The sequence below is a fragment of the Pelodiscus sinensis genome, chromosome 3 (genome assembly GCF_052426305.1).
Source record: "Pelodiscus sinensis isolate ZL-2025 chromosome 3, ASM5242630v1, whole genome shotgun sequence".
Lineage (NCBI taxonomy): Eukaryota > Metazoa > Chordata > Testudines > Trionychidae > Pelodiscus > Pelodiscus sinensis.
Window position 1 is genome coordinate 109,487,882 of NC_143054.1, and position 21,724 is coordinate 109,509,605.

At 39.2% G+C, this 21,724-nt stretch overlaps 1 protein-coding gene across 3 annotated transcripts in view; it reads left to right on the top strand.

The window, feature by feature from the left end:
• Positions 1-21,724, top strand: part of MTHFD1L (methylenetetrahydrofolate dehydrogenase (NADP+ dependent) 1 like) — a 266,470-nt gene that overhangs the window by 90,388 nt on the left and 154,358 nt on the right. For all 3 annotated transcript variants that reach the window (XM_089777293.1, XM_075924433.2, XM_075924434.2), the window contains 2 exons: positions 5,115-5,255; positions 17,590-17,658. In XM_089777293.1, the coding sequence (XP_089633419.1) occupies positions 5,115-5,255; positions 17,590-17,658 (210 nt within the window). The remainder of the gene's footprint in view (positions 1-5,114; positions 5,256-17,589; positions 17,659-21,724) is intronic.

A 21,724-nucleotide genomic window follows, 5' to 3' on the forward strand; every position in this document is an offset into this window, starting at 1 on the left:
CCTAACTAATTTCCTTAATTTACTAAAGTTAGCCCTTTTGAAATAAAAAACCCTAGTCTCAGATTTATTTTTGTTTATCCTTCCATTTAATTTAAACTGAATTAGCTCATGATCACTTGAGCCAAGGTTGTCTCCTACAACCATTTCATCTATGAGGTCCTCGCTACTCACCAAAACCAAATCTAAAATAGCATCCCCCCTTGTTGGTTCAGCAACTACTTGATGCAGGAATTCATCAGCTGTCACATGTAGGAAAATCTGAGCCCTATTATTATTACTAGTACTTGTTCTCCAGTCTATATCTGGAAAATTGAAATCTCCCATGATTACACAGTTTCCATGAGTATTTACTTCATTAAAAACATTAAAGAGGTCTCTATCCATATCCAAATTGGATCCTGGTGGTCTACAACACACCCCAAGCACTATCCCAGGGGAGGGTCTGATAGTTTTCTTCCCTAATGTGATTTTTGCCCAAACGGACTCATGTCTTCTCCAGTCCATCACTTTTTATTTCTTTACAATCTACCTCATCTTTGATCTACAATGCAACTCCACCACCTTTACCCTTATTTCTGTCTTTCCTAAACAGCACATACCCTTCAATACCTGTACTCCAGTCATGCCTAGTATTCCACCATGTTTCTGTTATTCCTATAATATCTGGTTTCACTTCCTGGACCAATAGCTCTAGTTCCTCCTTTTTGTTACCTAAGCTCCTCGCATTGGTGTATAAACATCTTAATTTTTGCTGTTTGGCCTCATTCACATTCTTTACCCCATTTGGCACAGACGTTATACCTCCAATATGACCTATTAGACTAGTATCCACCCCACCCTTCCTCATGTTCATTCTCCTACCCGCAGCTATATCCTTTCTTACTTCGTTTTCCTCCCCCTCAGTGTTAAAATCTGGCGTAGAGATTACCTGGGCATCTCACAACCGTCTCCCCCAAATTCCTAGTTTAAAGCTCTCTTAATAAGTTGAGCCAGCCTCCATCCTAGAAGTCTATTTCCCTCCCTACTTAGGTGAAGTCCATCTCTAGAGAACAGTCCTCTGTCAATAAATGCCTCCCAGTGACCATACATCCCAAAGCCCTCCTTATGGCACCACTGCCTAAGCCATCTATTGATCATCATAAACCTGTCACATCTTAGTTGCCCTTCTCTAGGAACAGGCAGAATCCCACTAAAGATCACCTGAGCCTCAATTTCCTTGAGCATCCTCCCCAACGTAGCATAGTCTCCCTTAATTCGTTCCTGCGATAATCTAGCCGTATCATTTGTTCCTACATGAAGGATGATCAATGGATTCCTTCCTGCTCCCTTAATAATTCTCTTCAACCTCCGTTCCACATCTCGTATCTTAGCACCTGGCAGACAGCACACCCTTCTATTCTCTGGATCAGCTCTGGTTACAGGCCTATCTATTCTTCTCAATAAGGAGTCCCCAATCACATAGACCTGGCTTTTCCCAGTGACAGTGAAATTCTCTGGTCTATCTCTAGCTTCCTCTGGCTGCAAGTCCTTGCCATTCCTATTTTCCCTTGTAATCCTAATGCTCATTATTGGTGTTGTCTCCATTAAGTCTTCCCCTTTATCTTTGGGACTAGCCACTCTTCACTTCTTCCTTATCCTTCCATCTTCATTATCTACCTGCTGTATCCCTTCTTCATTTTCCAGCTCCACATACCTGTTGTTGAGCTCCATTTTTCCTTCACTGACCCATCTTTTCCTCTGCCTGGTCCTCTGAGTCACATGCTTCCACTGTCCATTTTCTTCGCCCAGCAAGTCCCCCCTCTGAGGCCCTTGATCCTGCTTCCATCTGCATATCTAAGCTTTCCCCTTCAGCCACGTCATGCCTTTGCCCCATCATCTGCTCAAACCCCCTTCTAAACTCGACCAGAGTTTCCAACTGCATCTCCAGTCCTCGGATCTTTTCTTCCATCATCTCTATCAGGCGGCACTTCATGCAAACAAAACTCCTTTCAGGTACCCCCTCCAGAATCATGTACATACCACAGCTACCACATCCAATCATCCTCCTTGTGTTCTCTACTACTTGGGCCATGGCCACTAATGCCTCTCTGTTTTATCTACTTTCTCACCAGAATCCTATTAGTCCAGTGAACACAAAAACAAACCAAAACACCCTCTCCACAGCAAAAACAAACTCCAAACAAGTCCCAATATCCAAACTCCCACTCAAACTCCCCTGCTTACAGCTCTGTTTGCTTGGCTCCTGTGCCGCTGCAGCTATCTGGGAAGACAGAAGAGAGGATGTGCATTTTAATGATGCTGCAGTTTCCAAAGATTATTTTGTGAATTTTGCATTGATTTTTGCAATTGGATCCATACGGGGTTAGATCTTTATATTGGTAGAGATCTGACTGCAAGACTCATGCTTCTTTCAGTGCTTCATAGGCATGTGAAGAGGGTCAACCTAGAGCAATGAGAGATTCTGTTACCACCTGACTGGATGCCTTGAATGCTTCTGAGCTTTGGCTCAGTGCTTTGACATCAACAGCAGCATGATTCACAGCATGATAGCCTTACCTTGGCATTCAACAGTCCAATTCTTCTTGCAGGGTAGCACCAGCACCTTCCCTGTTCCAAGTTGTCCCACAGCTGCTTGCTATGTAATCCAGTTCTTCTGATGATGTGCCCATAGAACCTTATTGAGTTCACTGCTTCTTTAAAGAGGCACTACACAGCACCAACCAGATTTAGCTGAGGACTTGCACATCTTGTTATGATATACCACAGAGGTGGTTTATAGTTACACTAAAAATAAGTTTATTAACAAAGAACATAGGGTGAAGAGATTTCTAGTGATAGTGATAGGTACAAAAGGTTACAGACAAAACAAAATACACTTTTTATTGACTAAATTTAACCTCAGCAAGTTATATTAATAGTTGAATCAAGTTTCTCACCTGTATTCATTTTCCATAGCCTCTTTAGCTGAAAGATCCACTGTTCTGTGATTTGAAGAGCTCTAGCCTTTTCAAGTGTCTTTTTGCCTCCCTTATGTTACCGCAGATTTCACTGTCTTTATTTCAAATGCTAGGAAGGCAACCTGTTGTCCTTCTCTTCCTGTGAACTTCTCATCCTTCTGATGATTTCTATGTAAAGGGAGCTTCCATTGTTGTTGGTCTCTCTTGCTTACTTTATACTGGAGACAGGTAGACAGCTGCCTTTTCTCCAGTCTGGGAGAAAACTGGTTTCTCCTTTTGTCTGATTACAGTCGTTAAAGCACAGACATTTCACAGTGATATTAATTACTAGTGTGTCACTAGCTTCCATAAAAGACCTTACTTGATACACTTTTATAGTACAGAAATATGGCATAGAATCAGTTGATTCAATTGCTTATGTTTGGAAGTTCAGGTTCCCTGGGGTGTCTAGACCTTTTCTGTGTCAGAGGAAGTAACATTGGTAGTATAAAATAGTATGTATTGTAATAATTATGGTGGTGGCAGTTTTTAAATAATGTTACAGCATTCCTCAAACAAATTCCAGGAGTGGCTTCTTTTCCCTTTCTATTTAATTTATATAAAAAATGAAAACCTAACATGCCAAAGGAAAATAGGTATTTTAATTTTAATGATGGTGATATGAACTCTAAAAGCATAAACTGTGTTCTTACAACCATCCTGATAAACTTAGGTGGTATTGCAGTTTATGTGGTGTCTGAAATCTCTCCTTGATCACAGATTCATTCATTGTCTCTCAGTGCTACATGGTATGTTAGAGTAGTATCGTCCTTAACCCCTGGATTTTCTTCTTTTTGTTAGTTCTAGGAAGGCTCGAGCATATGTTTTAACAGAACTGGGAAGATCTAACCATGTACCCCTGTTTTGTTAGATGCACACCTTTTTTCTCAATTACTACAGAGCTAGCTCAAATTAAAGTTTGAAAATATCTGTTTTGTAAATTCATTTTCATTTGTGCTCCCAATCCTATAAATAGTCTTTATTTATTTGTGTACGTACATATGCCTCTTTATATCCCCAATCCAGAAAAGCTTTCAAGAATGTATTTAACTTTGAACAAACAAGTTGCCACGTTGGCAGCACAACTATTCACATATTTAAATTTAATCAAGTGCTGGGAGATTTACTCTAGCAACTTGAATGAAAGTGGAAGAAAGAGGAGCATGGATAGCAGGAGAGAGGAGTTGGGAGGAACATCAGGCAGTCGTTCCTTGTGGCTTGTGCAGATGTTTAAAATATTAAATTGCGGCTGGAGCAGCTCTGTATACAGTTCTTTAATAAAGAGCCAATTTAGTTTATTAAGCCTAGAGTCTTCTCATATTAGTACCCAGCATGAGGTACATGAAATAAGGGCCTGTTGTAGGTCCTGATCCTGCCATCTTTGTAGAACTGGGGCCATAGATATTTACAAAGTGCCTGTCATTTTGGCATGTAAGTATCATCAATGAGATGCTTCTTTTGTCAGGGGCTTGGTTTGGATCCTTCTAAAGAAGTAGTGCAGATCTCTTTCTACAACAGCAATAGGACTGGTGTTGCACAAAGTTCCTGTGTTTTTAAAATTATGTACATGTTAATCTATGAGAGGGGGGAAAGCACAAATTGTATATGCTAAATCTAAGAAAATCCTATTTTAAAAGAACATTGTCAAGTTGTGTAGTTCCCATTTAGAATTTCGTAAAATATAAATATTTTCATGAGCTGCAGAGGATTTTTTTAAACATACCAATTCCTGAGCAGTATTATAAACCCAAATTTAAAAGCACTGTGCTAGACCATGTGACGTGGAAAGTGAAACTGACTAGTGTTGTTTCACTGACCACCCAGTGGCCTGTTCTGTCAATGGGTAAGAAACTTGAACTCTCATTAAAGAAAATAGCAATTGAGGGTTCAGTACAACAAGGTGCTGAGTCCCCAAATAAGAAATGACAAAACATCCCCCTCCCCAATTTTATCACTTTAAACATCTAATTTCTGTTCCACTGTTAGTTATTTCTGTTGTTGAAGAACTTTTTAAATTACTGTCAAGGTGTAATATATTAAATTTCTTGTAGTCTTTCTCAGAAAGTATCTTCTTGCCTGCTTCTGGTGTGGCTTACTACTCTTGTTTTATCTTTGTAGGCTCAGTTTGACATTGCTGTTGCCAGTGAAATCATGGCAATTTTAGCACTGACCACAAGCCTTTCAGATATGAAAGAGAGACTGGGGAAAATGGTGGTGGCTAATGACAAAAATGGACACCCAGTGACAGCAGAAGATTTGGTATGTACAATATAAAAGCCCTGTGACTCATTTACTTTGCCTTTTTTTACTTTGAATCAGTAAAATGGCAGATGCACACTATGTCTTTTAGTTTTTAAATTTTGCTTTTAGTAATGCATGTAGAGCTTTAAGGGATAGGTTTATTTGATCTCAAATCTGGCCACAGTTAGAATAGGATGTAAAACTTACCTTTGTCTAAGCTTTCTGTTTACTTGTGCATCTGAAACCAGTTGTAACATAAGCTACTTGAGTAAGCTTCCATGTATCAAGGCAAGATAATTGGGTGCTACAATGAATCAAAAGGCTCCCTTTCAGATGGTAATGTTTGTTATTTTACTGATACAGTAGTCTCAAATATTACAGTGGCAGCTACCTCATGAATACTCACAGCAGTAATCTTAAAAAATGTTCTTAAGTTAGTGATAATGCATTTGAAGGATTGACTTTACACATCTGTAAGATCTATTTTTTTAAGGAAACACATTGGTTATTTTTATTCAACTGTCCGTACAGCAGTCCATGCTGTCTGCTAACTTGCTCCTTCCCACTTTCAGCTGTGAAAGAAGCCTATACACATTTTTCTTGGTACCAAATCCTAACCCCGCTATAAATACCCAGAATGTTGTCGTCAGCAGCCAGAATTCTGCAGTGTATGTGTATTTCTGATGTCTGGCTAATATCCCTGTATCTATATAAATCCTCCCTCTTTTCTCTTCTTCAGTCTGTGGGATCCTGAGTGGGTAATAGCTGTCAGCAGGTTTTCCATGAGCAGGAAGTGCATTGTGGCCTCAGGAGTGACAGAAGGTTCCTAAAAGTAGGGGAAGGGTCCCTGAACTGTGGCCTTTTTCCCCCCTGGAGATGCCTAATGGCCCTTCTCCTCTGCCCCCGGGCCATGGCCCCCAACTTGCTCCTCTCCACTCCCTCCACCCATTACTCAGCTTAGCGTTTAACTGCTAAAATCGTAAGTGTGAAGCATGTTTAAACTGTGATTTTACAAAGCTTGTGACTTGGCCAGATGTGGACAGTTTTTCACAGGGACAGCAAAAGGCTTGGCCTGACCATTTGTCATAGGTCCATTCCACAGATTTCAAGTGCTTGCCCTCAAAGTCTTAGGAGATTAGAGCTTTTCAAGGAGAAGGTCACCAGAATTCTTTAATGTCAGTAAAGCAAAGTTTTCAATAACCTCATTCTCAAAAACAGGTCAACTGCTAGGACTTACATTTTTCCTAATAAATAAAATAAAATAAATATCTGCCTGAGACAGACACCCAGCATGGAAAATTTCAGCCCAAGCAAGTGAATTTTTCCAAAGCTATAAACAACTGAAAGCAGGGTTTTTGTAATGGGAAAACTTAATAATAGGCAACACTATCAGCCACACCTAGAACTTGTATCAATAAACCAAATTCCACTAATTCTCTTGTCCAAAATTTATTTTTATACATTAAAATGTTTTGACAAATAGTTTTAGTTCATTATTTAATATACGTTAATCTAAACTACTAACCCTCTGTCTCTTTCATTTGTTTCTGGATGCAAATAATGTTTAATATGCTGTACAAAAATGCAGTTGCTCTTAATTTCATCTTTCTATGCCACATATTTATGGTATTACAATAATGAAACCTAAAACATACATTGGCAGATGGAAACCAGATGCAGAGGGGGTTGGAAAGCAGGAGGAGTGGTGGAGAGGAATTAAATATTTTGTGAATCGAGAAGACAGCTTCCACAAGTGTAATGAATTCAATATCTAGGATCTGTAATGGAACATAAAGAATCATTTGCCAAAAATCGAGATTCGTTGTACAACAAACTGAAGGCTGAATTGCTTTTTGGCAGCTGTTGTGTAGTAGAACTTTGATGGACAGGTGCCATATCTCCATGTCAAATTAAATGGGTATGTCTTAGATTTTAGCAGCCGTGAATAATATTAAATACATATGTAGCTATTTGTTTAGTAAAAGAAGCTTCTCAGGTTATTATCCAAGGATTTTTAACAATTATTAAAATCTATTAGATTTTACAGTGTCATTTTTATTTTATAAGTACTTTATAGCCCGAATATTTTTTTTGCAAACTTAGGCACCAGTCTATCAAACGTATATGTGCTTAACTTTAAGCACAAATAGGTCTTGTTGAAGTCAGTGGGACTACTCAGATGCTGCTATTCAAAGTCAACTTCCTTGTGTTTAATAAACTGCTTACTGTTCTAAAACTTCAGAAAAATATATCCCACGATTGGTTTTGTTATAAATAGAAGAAAGAAACGTCACAGTTATCCAGTCATCCTCCTTAGGAACTGTCTATTCTCCACTATCCTGTGACCAATGTTCTTGTAATGTCTTTAAAAACTGAAAATCAGCTATTTTCATGGAGTCTAACCACCTCTGGATCATCTCTGGTGCTTTATCCAACGCTCTCATGCACTTTGTTCTAGGCATTGTCTCAGAGGAGCACAGCTGCCTCATTGGTTCACAAATTGAGATGTGGGGTAAAATTTTCAAAAGTGCCTAACTGCTATTTTCAAAAGAGACAAAAGCACTTGAAAGTCAGTGGAATATAAGGTTGTGGGTGTTTGTCATTTTTGAAATTGTGACTTCAGCTTCTAAGTCACGTAAGTGCTTTTGTAATTTTTTTCCCCAATGGCCTCTAGGATAGCTGGAGCCTGATCCATGAATGGCTTTGAAGATTAGGCCCCAGACTTTGAATTGGGTTTGCAAGTGGACTGGGAGCTGGTGGAAATACAACAGTTCAGCTCTGAAGTATTCATGGTGGTATATGGAGAAGGTGGACAGGCACATTAGATACAAGCTTTAGGCTTTACATTATCATCACATTCAGGTTCAGATACAGAAATTGTGTTCTGAGTTGACAAACGCATGGATAACTGTGGTCAGGTCCTTGTCTGGGAGGAAGAGATGAAATTTCCCAACCAATTGGCAGGTGTAAGGTGTCGTGTTTTTAATTGAGTAGCATTGTTAAGTCTTCTAAACTTAGTCAAACAAACTAGACTTTGAACTACCTTGAAACATGGGGATTGCCAGTGGAAATGGTGGGAGAGGTGTTTCTTAGTCCTCCAGAGCATTTCAATATTAATATTTTGTCATTTGTTCTCTGAAAATGTCAATGTCTATTTCTTTCTTTTGATGTGGAGTAATGATTCCGGTAAAATAAATAAATGCATTTCCATTACCTTCTGTAGTATGAAAGTGGCAAACCTGTAATGAAATACAGAATTGCATCATAGAAACAAAAAATTGCCTTTGTGTCCTTAGTTTCCTTTTTAGCCAGCGTTGAAACATACTGCCTAGCATGTATGTATTGCACTGCTCTTCACGGGGTGGAATCTGAAATGCTCAGCTATGTGTCATACTCCCTATGTTACTAACCTCTAATGTTATGTTAAAATGGTAAGGGACTGTGCTTCTGGAACAGGAGAATCAGAGATCTATCTTAGCCTGTCACTGTATGGTTCTGAGTGGCCGTAATGTGTAGCATAAGCAAAAAAGGCTTTTATGTTCATTACCATAAAGTGAAAACTCTGTGTTAAAGTCAGTACTGGGACTTTTCATCTTAGAAAAGAGGAGACTAAGGGACGGATATGAGAGAGATCTATAAAATCATGACTGATGTGGAAAAAGTGAATAAGGAAATGTTATTTATTTGTTCCCATAATATAAGAACTAGGGAGTCACCAAATGAAATTAATAAGTAGCAGGTTTAAAACAAACAAAAGGAAGTTTTGTTTCATGCAGCGCAAAGTCAACCTGTGGAACTCCTTGCCAGAGGATGTTGTGAAGACCAGGACTTTAACTGGGTTAAAAAAGAACTAGATACATTCAGGGAGGATATCTCCATCAATTGCTATTAGCCAGGTAGGAATGGTGTCCCTAGCCTCTATTTGTCAGAGACTGGAAATGGATGACAGGAGAGGGATCTCTTGATGATTACCTGTTTTGTTCACTCCTTCAGGGGCATCTGGCATTGGCCACTGTTGGAAGACAGAATACTGCTAGATGGACTGTTGATCTGACCCAGTATGGCTGCTGTTATATTCTTACTACTTTAAAATACACACTTGTTTAACTTGAAAAAAATTAATAAACAATGAGTGGTCCTGTAACACCTTAAAGACTAACAAAAAAAATTATATATACACATAGTATTAGGAGCTTTCATGGGCTACTTGTTCTTCCTCAAATTCTTCAGATGAGTGGAGAGAGAGGCACAGAAATTCCAAAATGTAAAGCAGATTTAAAGCAATGTTGAGGTTTCTATGCTTCTTGCTCCACTCATCTGAAGTAATGGGTTGTGCTCACAAAAGCTCATGATTCTCTCTCTCTCTCTCTCTGTCTCTCTGTCTGTCTGTCTCTCTCTCTCTCTCTCTCGATAGTTTTGTCTCCTAGGTGCTACAGGACCACTCATTTTTTAAGCTTTTTTTTTAAGTTACAGACTAAAGCAGCTATCCCTCTGTGATTTGTTACCTAGGAAGAACAATGTTCTGTATTTGATTTCTGATCGAACTAACTCAGTAAACCTGAGATTGAATGGAGAAATTGCTAACAATTGTTTAGTTTAATTTTAAATTGTTAGGCATTGGGTTAGAAATTCTGTACTTAAGGTTTTAGTTGGTAAATGCTTCAGGTTTTGTAAATAAATCAAATGGTTTCTTTATACAGCAAGTAAAGCCAAGTTGAACAGATAAAAAATTTAATATCCTTTTTAAAAAAATCTAAACTATACAAAGATTTTTTTTAAATGACCGGGATCTAAGGAATCAAAAGCAACAATATGATCAGTCATTTTTACTAAGTAGCTTGGGGACAATAAAGAGGAAAAATCATTAAATCAAGTTAAAATAAACTTTTAGAATATAGCATATGAGATACTAGTTGATTGAGCACTTAATGCTGACTTCTCACTGGCATTTCATCTCTTTTTTCCTCTGTCTAAAATAAATAACTTATGTTCTTAGCTACAATGTTATATTCGTGTGTTTGGGTGGACAGAAAGGAACAATGAGACATGGTGGCAATCTGATTTCTTTTAACATCCCTATGTCTATTTCATGTGTCTCAGTTTATCAATTTGATTGTTAGTCATAAATGGAATAGCACCTTCTCTCTCTTCGTGTGAGAAATGTTAGACCTTTATCCATTTTGTTAAACGTCAGAATTTTGGTGGTCTTTGTTTCTGATCCTTAAAATATAAGCGAGACCTTTTTTTTTCTTTTAAGAAACTAACATGCAATTGAAAATCTAGTCATTGTTAATCCACAGACAAGGGACAAATAGAGTATTTCATTACCAATGTCTCATCCCATTTCAGTGTAATTTATTTTGTGATGACTGTGGTTAGACACTTGTAACAGGCAAAAATGTGGAAATATCTAACAAATCATAAAGTGTGGTCTCAGGGATGTTAAGTTTAGATTAATTAACTATGGGATTTCCATCGACTATTCGATTAGTCTATAAGGGTACCTCTGCCTTTGAACTGTAGCAAAGCTGCAGGGAGCACAGGGCTTCTTTCTGAAATGTACAAGAGCCCTATTGAGTCAGTAGAGGACTCCCATGCTGGCCCCATGCTCCCTGCAACACCTGAGCCTTTGAAATGTACAAGAGCCCTGCCGGGTACACTTCAAAAGCAGAATCGCAGCAGAAGTAGATTGAGAGGAGACTGATTTAGTCCCTGCTTGCGCCATTTTCTGCTGTGCCTCTTCCTCCCCTACCTTCCTCGGAGACGGTGCTGGGGGGAACTGGCTTTTAAAATGGCTCCTCCCAGCACCAGCTCCTGCTCTCCCCCCTGCTGCCTCTCTCTGATAGCAAGGGGGAGGAATGACTAGTCGCATCACTAGTCGACTATTCAGTAAGCTTCTGCTTATCAGCTCGTCGACTAATCTCTTACCTCCCTAGTCTCAGTTTCCTTAACTCATCATTATGAGAGGGTAAGTCCTTTCTCTTCTGAAGATCTGAATTCAATTGTTATGTGTTGCAAATGACAAATTAATTTGATGCAAACTGTGGTGGTAATAATTATTATTGTAAAATTGCGTCATAATATATTCATTTCAGTGTTTGCATTGCTAGCTCTATTGGTTCAAATTTAGGCTCATTGACAGAGCTGTTGGAGGAGTTCTTTTCAGTTGGTATGTCGGGATTATAAATGAGAGATAATCTCGTGGTATCTGTTTACATTCTTTTCTCCACCATATGCTTATATAGGTCTTTCAGGGACTACATTTTCATTTCTCCACTTTGTACCTGGAAACCTATGATATTGATGGTCATTCCTCATGAGCAAAGTACACCTTTCATATCCTTGGCAGTATTGGCAGGCTTATTGCCCCTTTGCTTTCTCAGTGTTTTTGATGGCCCGTCTACAACATCTGAAGAAGTGGATTGTGCCCATGAAAGCTCATGGTACTAGCTACGTTTTTTGTTAGTCTCTTAAGGTGCTGCAGGACCATTTGTTGTTTTTAAGTTATTTCAGTTACAGACTCACACAGCTTCCCCTCTGAGAGTAGGAACAGAAAGGTAATAGTTATGAGGGATTTGATCATTAAAAATACAGATAGCTGGGTTTGTGATGACCAGGAAAGCCACATGATGCCTTACATGACTAATGCGAAGGTTGCAGCTTTCTTGAAACATCTAATTAGACTTACATGATGTGCTGGGAAAGAGCAAGTGGTAGTGGTACATGATATATCAATGGTATCAATGACATAGGGAGGATAGATGATCAATAGATGGCTTAAGCAGTGGTGCTATAAGGAGGGCTTTGGGATGTATGGTCATTGGGAGGCATTTATTGACAGAAGACTGTTCTCTAGAGATGGACTTCACCTAAGTAGGGAGGGAAATAGGCTTCTAGGATGGAGGCTGGCTCAACTTATTAAGAGAGCTTTAAACTAGGAATTTGGGGGAGACGGTTGGGAGATGCCCAGGTAATCTCTACGCCAGATTTTAACACTGAGGGGGAGGAAAACGAAGTAAGAAAGGATATAGCTGCGGGTAGGAGAATGAACATGAGGAAGGGTGGGGTGGATACTAGTCTAATAGGTCATATTGGGGGTATAACGTCCGTGCCAAATGGGGTAAAGAATGTGAATGAGGCCAAAGAGCAAAAATTAAGATGTTTATACATCAATGCGAGGAGCCTAGGTAACAAAAAGGAGGAACTAAAGCTATTGGTCCAGGAAGTGAAACCAGATATTATAGGAATAACAGAAACATGGTGGAATACTAGGCATGACTGGAGTTCAGGTATTGAAGGGTATATGCTGTTTAGGAAAGACAGAAATAAGGGTAAAGGTGGTGGAGTTGCACTGTAGATCAAAGATGAGGTAGATTGTAAAGAAATAAAAAGTGATGGACTGGAGAAGACATGAGTCCGTTTGGGCAAAAATCACATTGGGGAAGAAAACTATCAGACCCTCCCCTGGCATAGTGCTTGGGGTGTGTTGTAGACCACCAGGATCCAATTTGGATATGGATAGAGACCTCTTTAATGTTTTTAATGAAGTAAATACTCATGGAAACTGTGTAATCATGGGAGATTTCAATTTTCCAGATATAGACTGGAGAACAAGTGCTAGTAATAATAATAGGGCCCAGATTTTCCTAGATGTGATAGCTGATGAATTCCTTCATCAAGTAGTTGCTGAACCAACAAGGGGGGATGCTATTTTAGATTTGGTTTTGGTGAGTAGCGAGGACCTCATAGATGAAATGGTTGTAGGAGACAACCTAGGCTCGAGTGATCATGAGCTAACTCAGTTTAAATTAAATGGAAGGATAAACAAAAATAAATCTGAGACTAGGGTTTTTGATTTCAAAAGGGCTAACTCTAGTAAATTAAGGAAATTAGTTAGGGAAGTTGATTGGACTAAAGAAATTATGGATCTTAAAGTGGGCGAGGCCTGGAATTATTTTAAGTTAAAGTTGCAGAAGCTGTCAGAAGCCTGTATCCCTAGAAAAGGGAAAAAAATTATAGGCGGGTGTGTTAGACCAAGCTGGATGAGCAAGCATCTCAGAGAGGTGATTAAGAAAAAGCAGAAAGCGTATAAGGAGTGGAAAATGGGAGGGATCAATAAAGAAAGCTACCTTATTGAGATTAGAGCATGTAGGGATAAAGTGAGAGAGGCTAAAAGTCAGGTAGAGTTGGACCTTGCAAAGGGAATTAAAACCAATAGTAAAAGGTTTTATAGCCATATAAATAGGAAAAAAACAAGAAAAGAAGTAGGACCGCTAATTACTAAGGATGGAGTGGAGGTTAAGGATAATCTAGGAATGGCCCAATATTTGAACAAATACTTTGCTTCAGTCTTTAATGAGGCTAATGAAGAGCTTACGGATAATGGTAAGTTAACAAATGGGACTAAAGATAAGGAGGTAGATATTACCATATCCGAGGTAAACGCCAAACTTGAACAGCTTAATGGGAGTAAATCGGGGGGCCCAGATAATCTTCATCCAAGAATATTAAAGGAACTGGCACATGAATTTGCAAGCCCATTAGCACAAATTTTTAATTAATCTCTAAACTCAGGGGTTGTACCATTTGACTGGAAAATTGCTAATATAGTTCCGATTTTTAAGAAAGGGAAAAAAAGCGACCCGGGTAACTATAGGCCTGTTAGTTTGACATCTGTAGTATGTAATATCCTGGAAAACATTTTGAAGGAGAAAGTAGTTAGAGACATTGAGGCTAATGGCAATTGGGACAAATTACAACATGGTTTTACAAAAGGTAGATCGTGCCAAACCAACCTGATCTCCTTTTTTTGAGAAAGTAACAGATTTTGTAGATAGAGGAAATGCAGTGGATCTAATCTACCTCGACTTTAGTAAGGCATTTGATACAGTACCACATGGGGAATTATTGGTTAAATTGGAAATGATAGGGATTAATATGAAAGTTGAGAGGTGGTTAAGTAACTGGTTAAAGTGGAGACTACAGCGGGTTACATTGAAAGGTGAACTGTCAGGTTGGAGGAAGGTTACTAGCGGAGTTTCTCAGGGATCAGTTTTGGGGCCAATTTTATTTAATCTTTTTATTGCTGATCTTGGCACCAAAAGTGGAAGTGTCCTAATAAAATTTGTGGATGACACGAAGTTGGGCGCTATTGCCAATTCAGTAAAGGATCGGGATATCATACAGGAAGATCTGGATGATCTTGTAAATTGGAGTGATAGCAATAGGATGGAATTTAATAGTGAGAAGTGTAAGGTTATGCATGTAGGGGTTAATAACAAGAATTTTAGTTATAAGCTGGGGACACATCAGTTGGAAGTAACGGAGGAGGAGAAGAACCTCGGAGTCCTGGTTGATTATAGAATGACTATGAGCCGCCATTGTGACATGGCCATGAAAAAGGCAAATACGATCTTGGGATGCATTAGGCGAGGTATTTCTAGTAGGGATAAGGAGGTGTTAGTTCCATTATACAAGGCATTGGTGAGACCCCATTTGGAATACTGTGTGCAGTTCTGGTCTCCTATGTTTAAGGAGGATGAATTCAAACTGGAACAGGTACAAAGAAGGGCCACTGGGATGATCCGAGGAATTAAAAACCTGTCTTATGAAAGGAGACTCAAGGAGCTTGGCTTGTTTACCTTAACCAAAAGAAGGCTGAGGGGAGACATGATTGCACTTTTTAAATATATTAGAGGGATAAATACCAGGGAGGGAGAGGAATTATTTAAGCTTAATACCAATGTGGACACAAGAACAAATGGATATAAGCTGGCTAGTAGGAAGTTTAGACTTGAGATTAGACGAAGGTTTCTAACCATTAGAGGAGTGAGGTTCTAGAACGGCCTTCCAAGGGAAGTAGTGGGGGCAAAAGATCTATCTGGTTTCAAGATTAAACTAGATGGGTTTATGAAGGGGATGGTTTGATGAGATAACATACTCTTGGTAACTAATTGACCATTCAATATCAGTGGGAAATAGGTCAATGGAGGGATGATAGGAATTACTAGAGAACTTCCTGGTGTCTGGCTGATGAGTCTTGCCCACATGCTCAGGGTTTAGCTGATCACCATATTTGGGGTCGGGAAGGAATTTTCCTCCAGAGTAGATTGGCAGAGGCCCTGGTGGTTTTTCGCCTTCCTCTGTAGCATGGGATACAGATCACAGCTAGAGGATTCTCTGCATCTTGGGGTCTTCAAAGTATTTGAAGGCTTCAATATCTGAGATCTAGGTGAGAGGATTAGTCTGGGAGGGGTGGGTGAGATTCTGTGGCCTGCACTGTGCAGGGGGTCGGACTAGATGATCATAATGGTCCCTTCTGACCTTAAAGTCTATGATAGGAGAGAGGTCCTGGTGACCAAATTTAGGCTGTTCGATCAGAGATCTGGACATAGACTCATAGGGCTCGAAGAGACCTCAGGAGGTTATCCAGTCCCAGCCCCCTGCTCAAAGCAGGACCAGCCCTAACTAAATCATCCCAGCCAGGGTTTTCTCAAGTGGACACTTCATGGTAACAGTCTCTGAAATTCTTCCAGTTCCATGCGCAAAGCTAGGTAGACATGCAGAACTGCAGGGTCTCAATGCATGGATAAAATAATGGTATAGGAAGGAGGAGTATAGATTTATTAAGAACTGGAGACATTTTTGGGAGGGGAGGAGCCTATACAGGAAGGATAGGGTCCACCTAAACCAAAATGGAATCAGATTGCTGACACTGAAAATTTAAAAGGTCATAGAGCATTTTTTAAACTCGGGTGGGGGAATGCGTACAGGTGCAGAGAAGCACATGGATCTGACCAAGACATCTATTAGGGAGGGTCTGTTGATGGAGATTCTGTATGTCCTAGTAAAGCGAAGATGGAAGATGACAAAATACGGGTAACCTCTCATGAGAAACAGTGAAATGAAAGAGTCCCACTCAATCACATCATGTAATGACAGAAAGCTAAAAAGTGACAAGTTTTTAAAGTGCTTATATACAAATGCTAAAAGCCTAAAGATGGCATCATATTAAATGAGGATATTGATACAAACCTAAGTAATATCAGGGTACAGACTTTATTGGAGAGACAAAACAGGTTGTGCTGGTAGAGGAGCACCATTATATGAGTGCCTAGACTACACCTCTCTGTCGACAGAGAGATATAGATTAGGCACATCAAAATTGCTAATGAAGCAGGGATTTAAATATTCCGTGCTTCATTAGCATAAACATGGCCACCGCTTTTTTTTTCGAAACAGAGCTTTTTCGAAAAAACAAAACAAAAACAAAACGGCAGTCTAGACATGGATCTGTTGAAAATAAACCCTTTTTTTGACAGATCCTATAAACCTCATTTTTTGAGGAATACAGGATCTGTCGAAAAATGGTTTGTTTTCGACAGATCCATTTCTAGACTGCCATTTTTTCTGAAAAAGCTCTGTTTCGAAAAAAGCCGTGGCCATGTTTATGCTAATGAAGTGTGGAATATTTAAATGCCTGCTTCATTAGCAATTTCCATGTGCTTGATTTGCATCCCTCTGTCGACAGAGGGATGCAGTCTAGACGTAGCCTATGTGAAAGAAGATACTGAATCAAATGAACTAAAAATCTTAAATGAATCAAATTATACCATAGAATCTCTATGGATAGTAATTCATGTGCTAATAAGAATATAGCTGTAGGGATATGTAATTGAGCACCTGTTCAGGATGGTGATAATAAGTATGAAATGCTCACGGAGATTAGAGAGGCTATAAAAATAAAAAGCTCAATAATAATGGGAGTTACCAACTATCCCAACATTTACTGATGCATGTCACTTCAGGACGAGATTCAGAGATACAGTTTCTTGACTTTTCTTAACACAAAAATTAGGGGTCACCAAATGAAATTAATAGACAACAGGTTTAAAACAAACAAAAGGAAGAATTTTTCCACACTGTGCACAATCTGGGCACACCTTGCCAGAGGATGTTATAAATGCCCTGATTAAAACAGGGTTCAAAAAATAACTAGATACATTCATAGAGGATAGGCCTATTGATAGCTGTTATCCAGCATGGGCAAGAATGGTAGCCCTTGCCTCTGTTTTCTAGGACCTGAGAGTGGGAGACAGGGGAGGGATCACTTTAATATTGCCTGTTCTGTTCATTTCCTGTTGGGTACCTATCAGAAGTCAGGATACTGAGATAGATGGACCTTTGGGATACTGGGCTAGATAGGCCTTTGGTCTGATCCAATATGGCCATTCTTATTTTATGAACAAATTTTCTCTATAGAACTTTAGTTTCATATTTCAAAGTCATTCAACTTAAACTGTTTGGATGGATGTAAAATGAATTCTTACAATGTGTACTCTTTGTTTTTTAGGGAGTAACGGGTGCTTTGGCAGTTTTGATGAAGGATGCAATTAAACCAACCCTAATGCAGACTTTAGAGGTAAGTTCAACTTGTGAACCTTTTTAGATGTCCTGTTAGTCCTTGCTTTAAGATTCCAAATTACATCTGCAATTCTTCCTGCATGTAACTTTTTAGAGGTCAAAGCAAATTTACGTGCTTTAACTAATCAGCTTCAGCTGTGTTAATTGTCGTCTTGTATTTGCTTTCCATGAACCTTTTAGTTTCACTCAAGGCTTTGACATGAGTTCCAAACAGGGAGCAGTGAATTGTCACAATCACAATCTTTTACTACATTTTACTGCATTTACTACCTTGTGTGACCAGGCTTTCCCCTGCAGTCTGACTCTTGGTTGGCATAGTGCTTGTAGAGAAGAAATTGAGTTTTGTTGCTTTTTTGAAAAGAGAATTTAAATTTTTCTTTGGATCAGTAGTTTTTCCCAGAAATCTGATTAGGATTATGCTTCTCTTGCCAGAAACAATACAGGGCAACTTCTGACCAATCACAACAAGTGAACAATATTTGTAAAAAATGTTTTCAATAGTGCATGTATTTGGGGGACATTGGAATAGCCACAGAATTCTTTGAAATAAATTATTAGTTGTAGATTATTCATTTGGCTCCCTAATAGACATTTATGTTGAGAAAAATAAATAGAGTGTTAGAAACTTTGTGTCATCCTAGAAAGGTTTGTGCCAAATGCAAGTAGCTCTCCTGCTTTTTTGTAAGTAGGTTTTTATTGCTGAAAAACTTAACTGTAAAAATATTTAGACATTGCCATGATACACACAATTCCCTGCCTGCTGAACATATTGAAATCAAGCCCCCAGTTTCTAAGAACTTCAGCCCATGAGAATTCAAAACATCATCAACTTTTTTGTTTTGAGTTTTTTAATGGATTATTGTTAAAGGCAGGAATTTGATACATGTTTTTCATTTCATCCAAGGAATGTTATAATATTAAAATAGAGTTTGGCATGCCATGCATTTCACTGCAGCTTGCCTTCTGTGAGCTGAATAGGTTTCTCTTGCAAAGGTTTTTCTTTCATTAAGCTGTATAAGTAAATGGTGTATGTTTCAGTACCAATCAATAACAGAAACCAGAGATTGCCCAGAACCATGAAAAATGCTTCCATGAATTTGGGTATTACACTGCGTACACAAATTGATTACCTTTTGGCTACATCAGTCTTGAAGTAGCTTTGATTGTATTGTCTAGTTCATATCACACTATAAGAACTGTCTGTATATGTTTGGAAATGATATCATGTAAAGAGTTGTTTTGCAGTGTTATTTTAAAAGAAAATTATATATGTTGGAAAGCTTTTATTTGATTCATTGGCATTTGGTCATGATAACCACTCTTATTTTTTAATTATTCTTCATTGTGTATTTCTTTATTCACACTTCTAAACAGTACTGATTTCTGGCCTTGTGTGGCTCTTGTCTGTTCTGGTCCATTCCGGGCTATGCTGAAACACTCTGGGATGGTTTTCAAAGTACCTAGGATTGTGAGCAATGTTCACTCTACTCTCTTTTTTTCTTTTTTTTTTTTTAATCCATCTGTGGATTTTTTTCCATCCATATGCAGAGTAAATTTTTCTGTGCATCAAGGCATGTGCGAATGTGCGCTTCTAATAGAAGAAAAATCCTCTCCTCTGGGCAATGCCAGCCCCCACTTTGCCTTGCAGGTTAATAAACAGTGCACCTCAGTCCCTTCGATGCATTCCCCTGTTATGTTCAATTCTTTCTCCACTGAACACTCACAGAAATAGCTGGTCTGCTGACTCCAGAGGGACAATATACATGATTGTAAGATTCAGTTCAGGATCAGCTACTCGCTTATTACTATAGCATTGAGAGATGCTTCTAATGAAATCAAGGCCAAGTTTATTTCCGAAGATTCCCCCACAGTGTCTTCCCCTTGTTGACTTTGCATGTAAATATGTTTCCATTATGTTACCTTGCATCCTTCCAAACAGAGGCCGTGTGTACATTAGGGATGTAAAATCCTATTTAATTAGCTAACCCTTTAACCTCCAGCGACGACCCCAGAGCAGCCACTGCCTGTGGTGGGGCATGTCCTGCTCTGGCATCCTGATCAGAGCAACCCCTGTCTTAGGAGGGCCCAGGCCCACCGCATACAGAGGCTGCTCCACAGGACGTCCCTGGAACAGCCCCAGTCTGCAGCGGGCCCCCTGCCTATGGCAGTCCCACTAATTAACCGGTTAAACCTTCACATCCCTAGTGTACACTGCCACTTTTCTGCGCTGCTACTTTCTAGCTCTGCCCCTGCTGTAAAGCACCACTGATGCGCTCCTTGTTTAATTGGTTTACGGCACTGCTTTCTCCCAGCGGCGGTGCCAAAGCACTATAACATTTTAACAGTAGACTTAGCCAGAGAGACAGCTGAATAAGCATTTTTATCTGATAGGAAACCTACTTGTCCACTTCTGCTGAGATACAGAGCATATTTTCAGAATATATCTAATTCCTTGCAAATTATCTGTCTATACGTTTTACAGTAATATTAATGACCAGTATGACTCTGGCTTTCCTTTAAGACCCCCTGAGACATTCTTTTGAAAATCAGAATGTACATACCAGAATCAGGGATATTCTTGTAACTCCTTTGCCATCTGACACTGAGGGCTTCTTGTGTTGCTACCCTGTCAATAACCATGATCAAACACCATTATGAATAGTAAGTTCTAGCATCATTTCCCTGTGTCTCTAGGTGCCTAGGGATTCCCTTTCTATTCTCACCCCAAAATGCATGTTGAAATAAAATATCAAAACATTCACTACCAACCAAATATGTATTAAAGGCAGCAGTAGTTTTGCAATCAGATCCTCACATGAAGACAATTTGTGTCACTTTGAGCCCCTATTAATTTCAGTGCTAATTTGAGCCACCCAAAAATATGTTGTTGTTTTTTAAATCAAATTACCTTGAATTAACTAATTCAAGTTAAAATCCTGGTTAGGACAATACAGATTGATTGTAGTGTTCACATGAGTAAGTAGATAAAGTCAATTGGAAAAAATAGAAATTCCATCATGTGAAATCATCCTGCCCAATACATGGCTCATCAGTGCTGGAATTTTTAGAGCCATAGCACAGATCTTTGGTAGTAGAGCTGATGGAGTAACTGATAGCAGTAGTAGGTTGTCATCCTTTATGTGGAGCAACTGCTAAAGAGGAATGAGAAAGAGACTTGTGCTTTGCATCATAGATTCCATGGATATTTGCTGACAGCAGAGTTATGTTCAGACTCTAAAATCTTGGGTTGAATATTTTGGTGGCAAATGTGCTCCAGTGATTATAAACCCTTGTAACCTGTCCCTCTGAAGTGTGAACCTTTTCTGATTATGCCCTACCTCCCTTACAGTTCTTATATCTGTCCTGTTTCTCACCCCATCTCCTGCTCCTTGTTTTAAATACCTGGCCCATTTCCAGTACTCACTTCAGGGTTCCTCATCTAGTTTCCACCACTCCACTCCCCACTGACTCCCAGTCATCCTCTCATTCTATTCCCAGTAATCCTGTCCTCCCATTCAAGCTGCATCCTTCTTCTCTTGCTGCCGGGGTGGAAGCAGGGGAACTGGTGAAAGAGCACAGGATGGACAGTCTCCTCTGCCCAGCTCTTCAGTAGCCTGCTGCAGTTGGAGAGAAAATACTGCTCAGCCCCTCTGGTTTGAAGCTGGAGACTTCTAAGTGCAGTTAGAATCTTCTAAGAACATAGCTGCAGAACTTTTACAAGTCTCTTAAGCATTTGTCAGCTGAGATTTTCCAACTCCGCCAAATTTATTTTTTTCATGGTGACAAGAAAAAGCATCTTCCTGAGATCAGTGCCTTCTCCAAAGCATGGCGCTGTTGGAGCCATGAAAAGGAAGAATATTTTAACATGAGTTAAAATATCGTTCCCCTAATTTCATTCTCAGAAATAACTGAATCTTTTTGCAAAACTTTTAAAAATAAAATAAAATCACTCTTTGGCCTACACCTGGCATGGAAATGTCAGCCAAAAGCATTGTTACAGTTTGGCAAATTTGTAAGCAACTGAAAACAGGAGCTTTAAACAATAGGTAATGGTAACACTATGC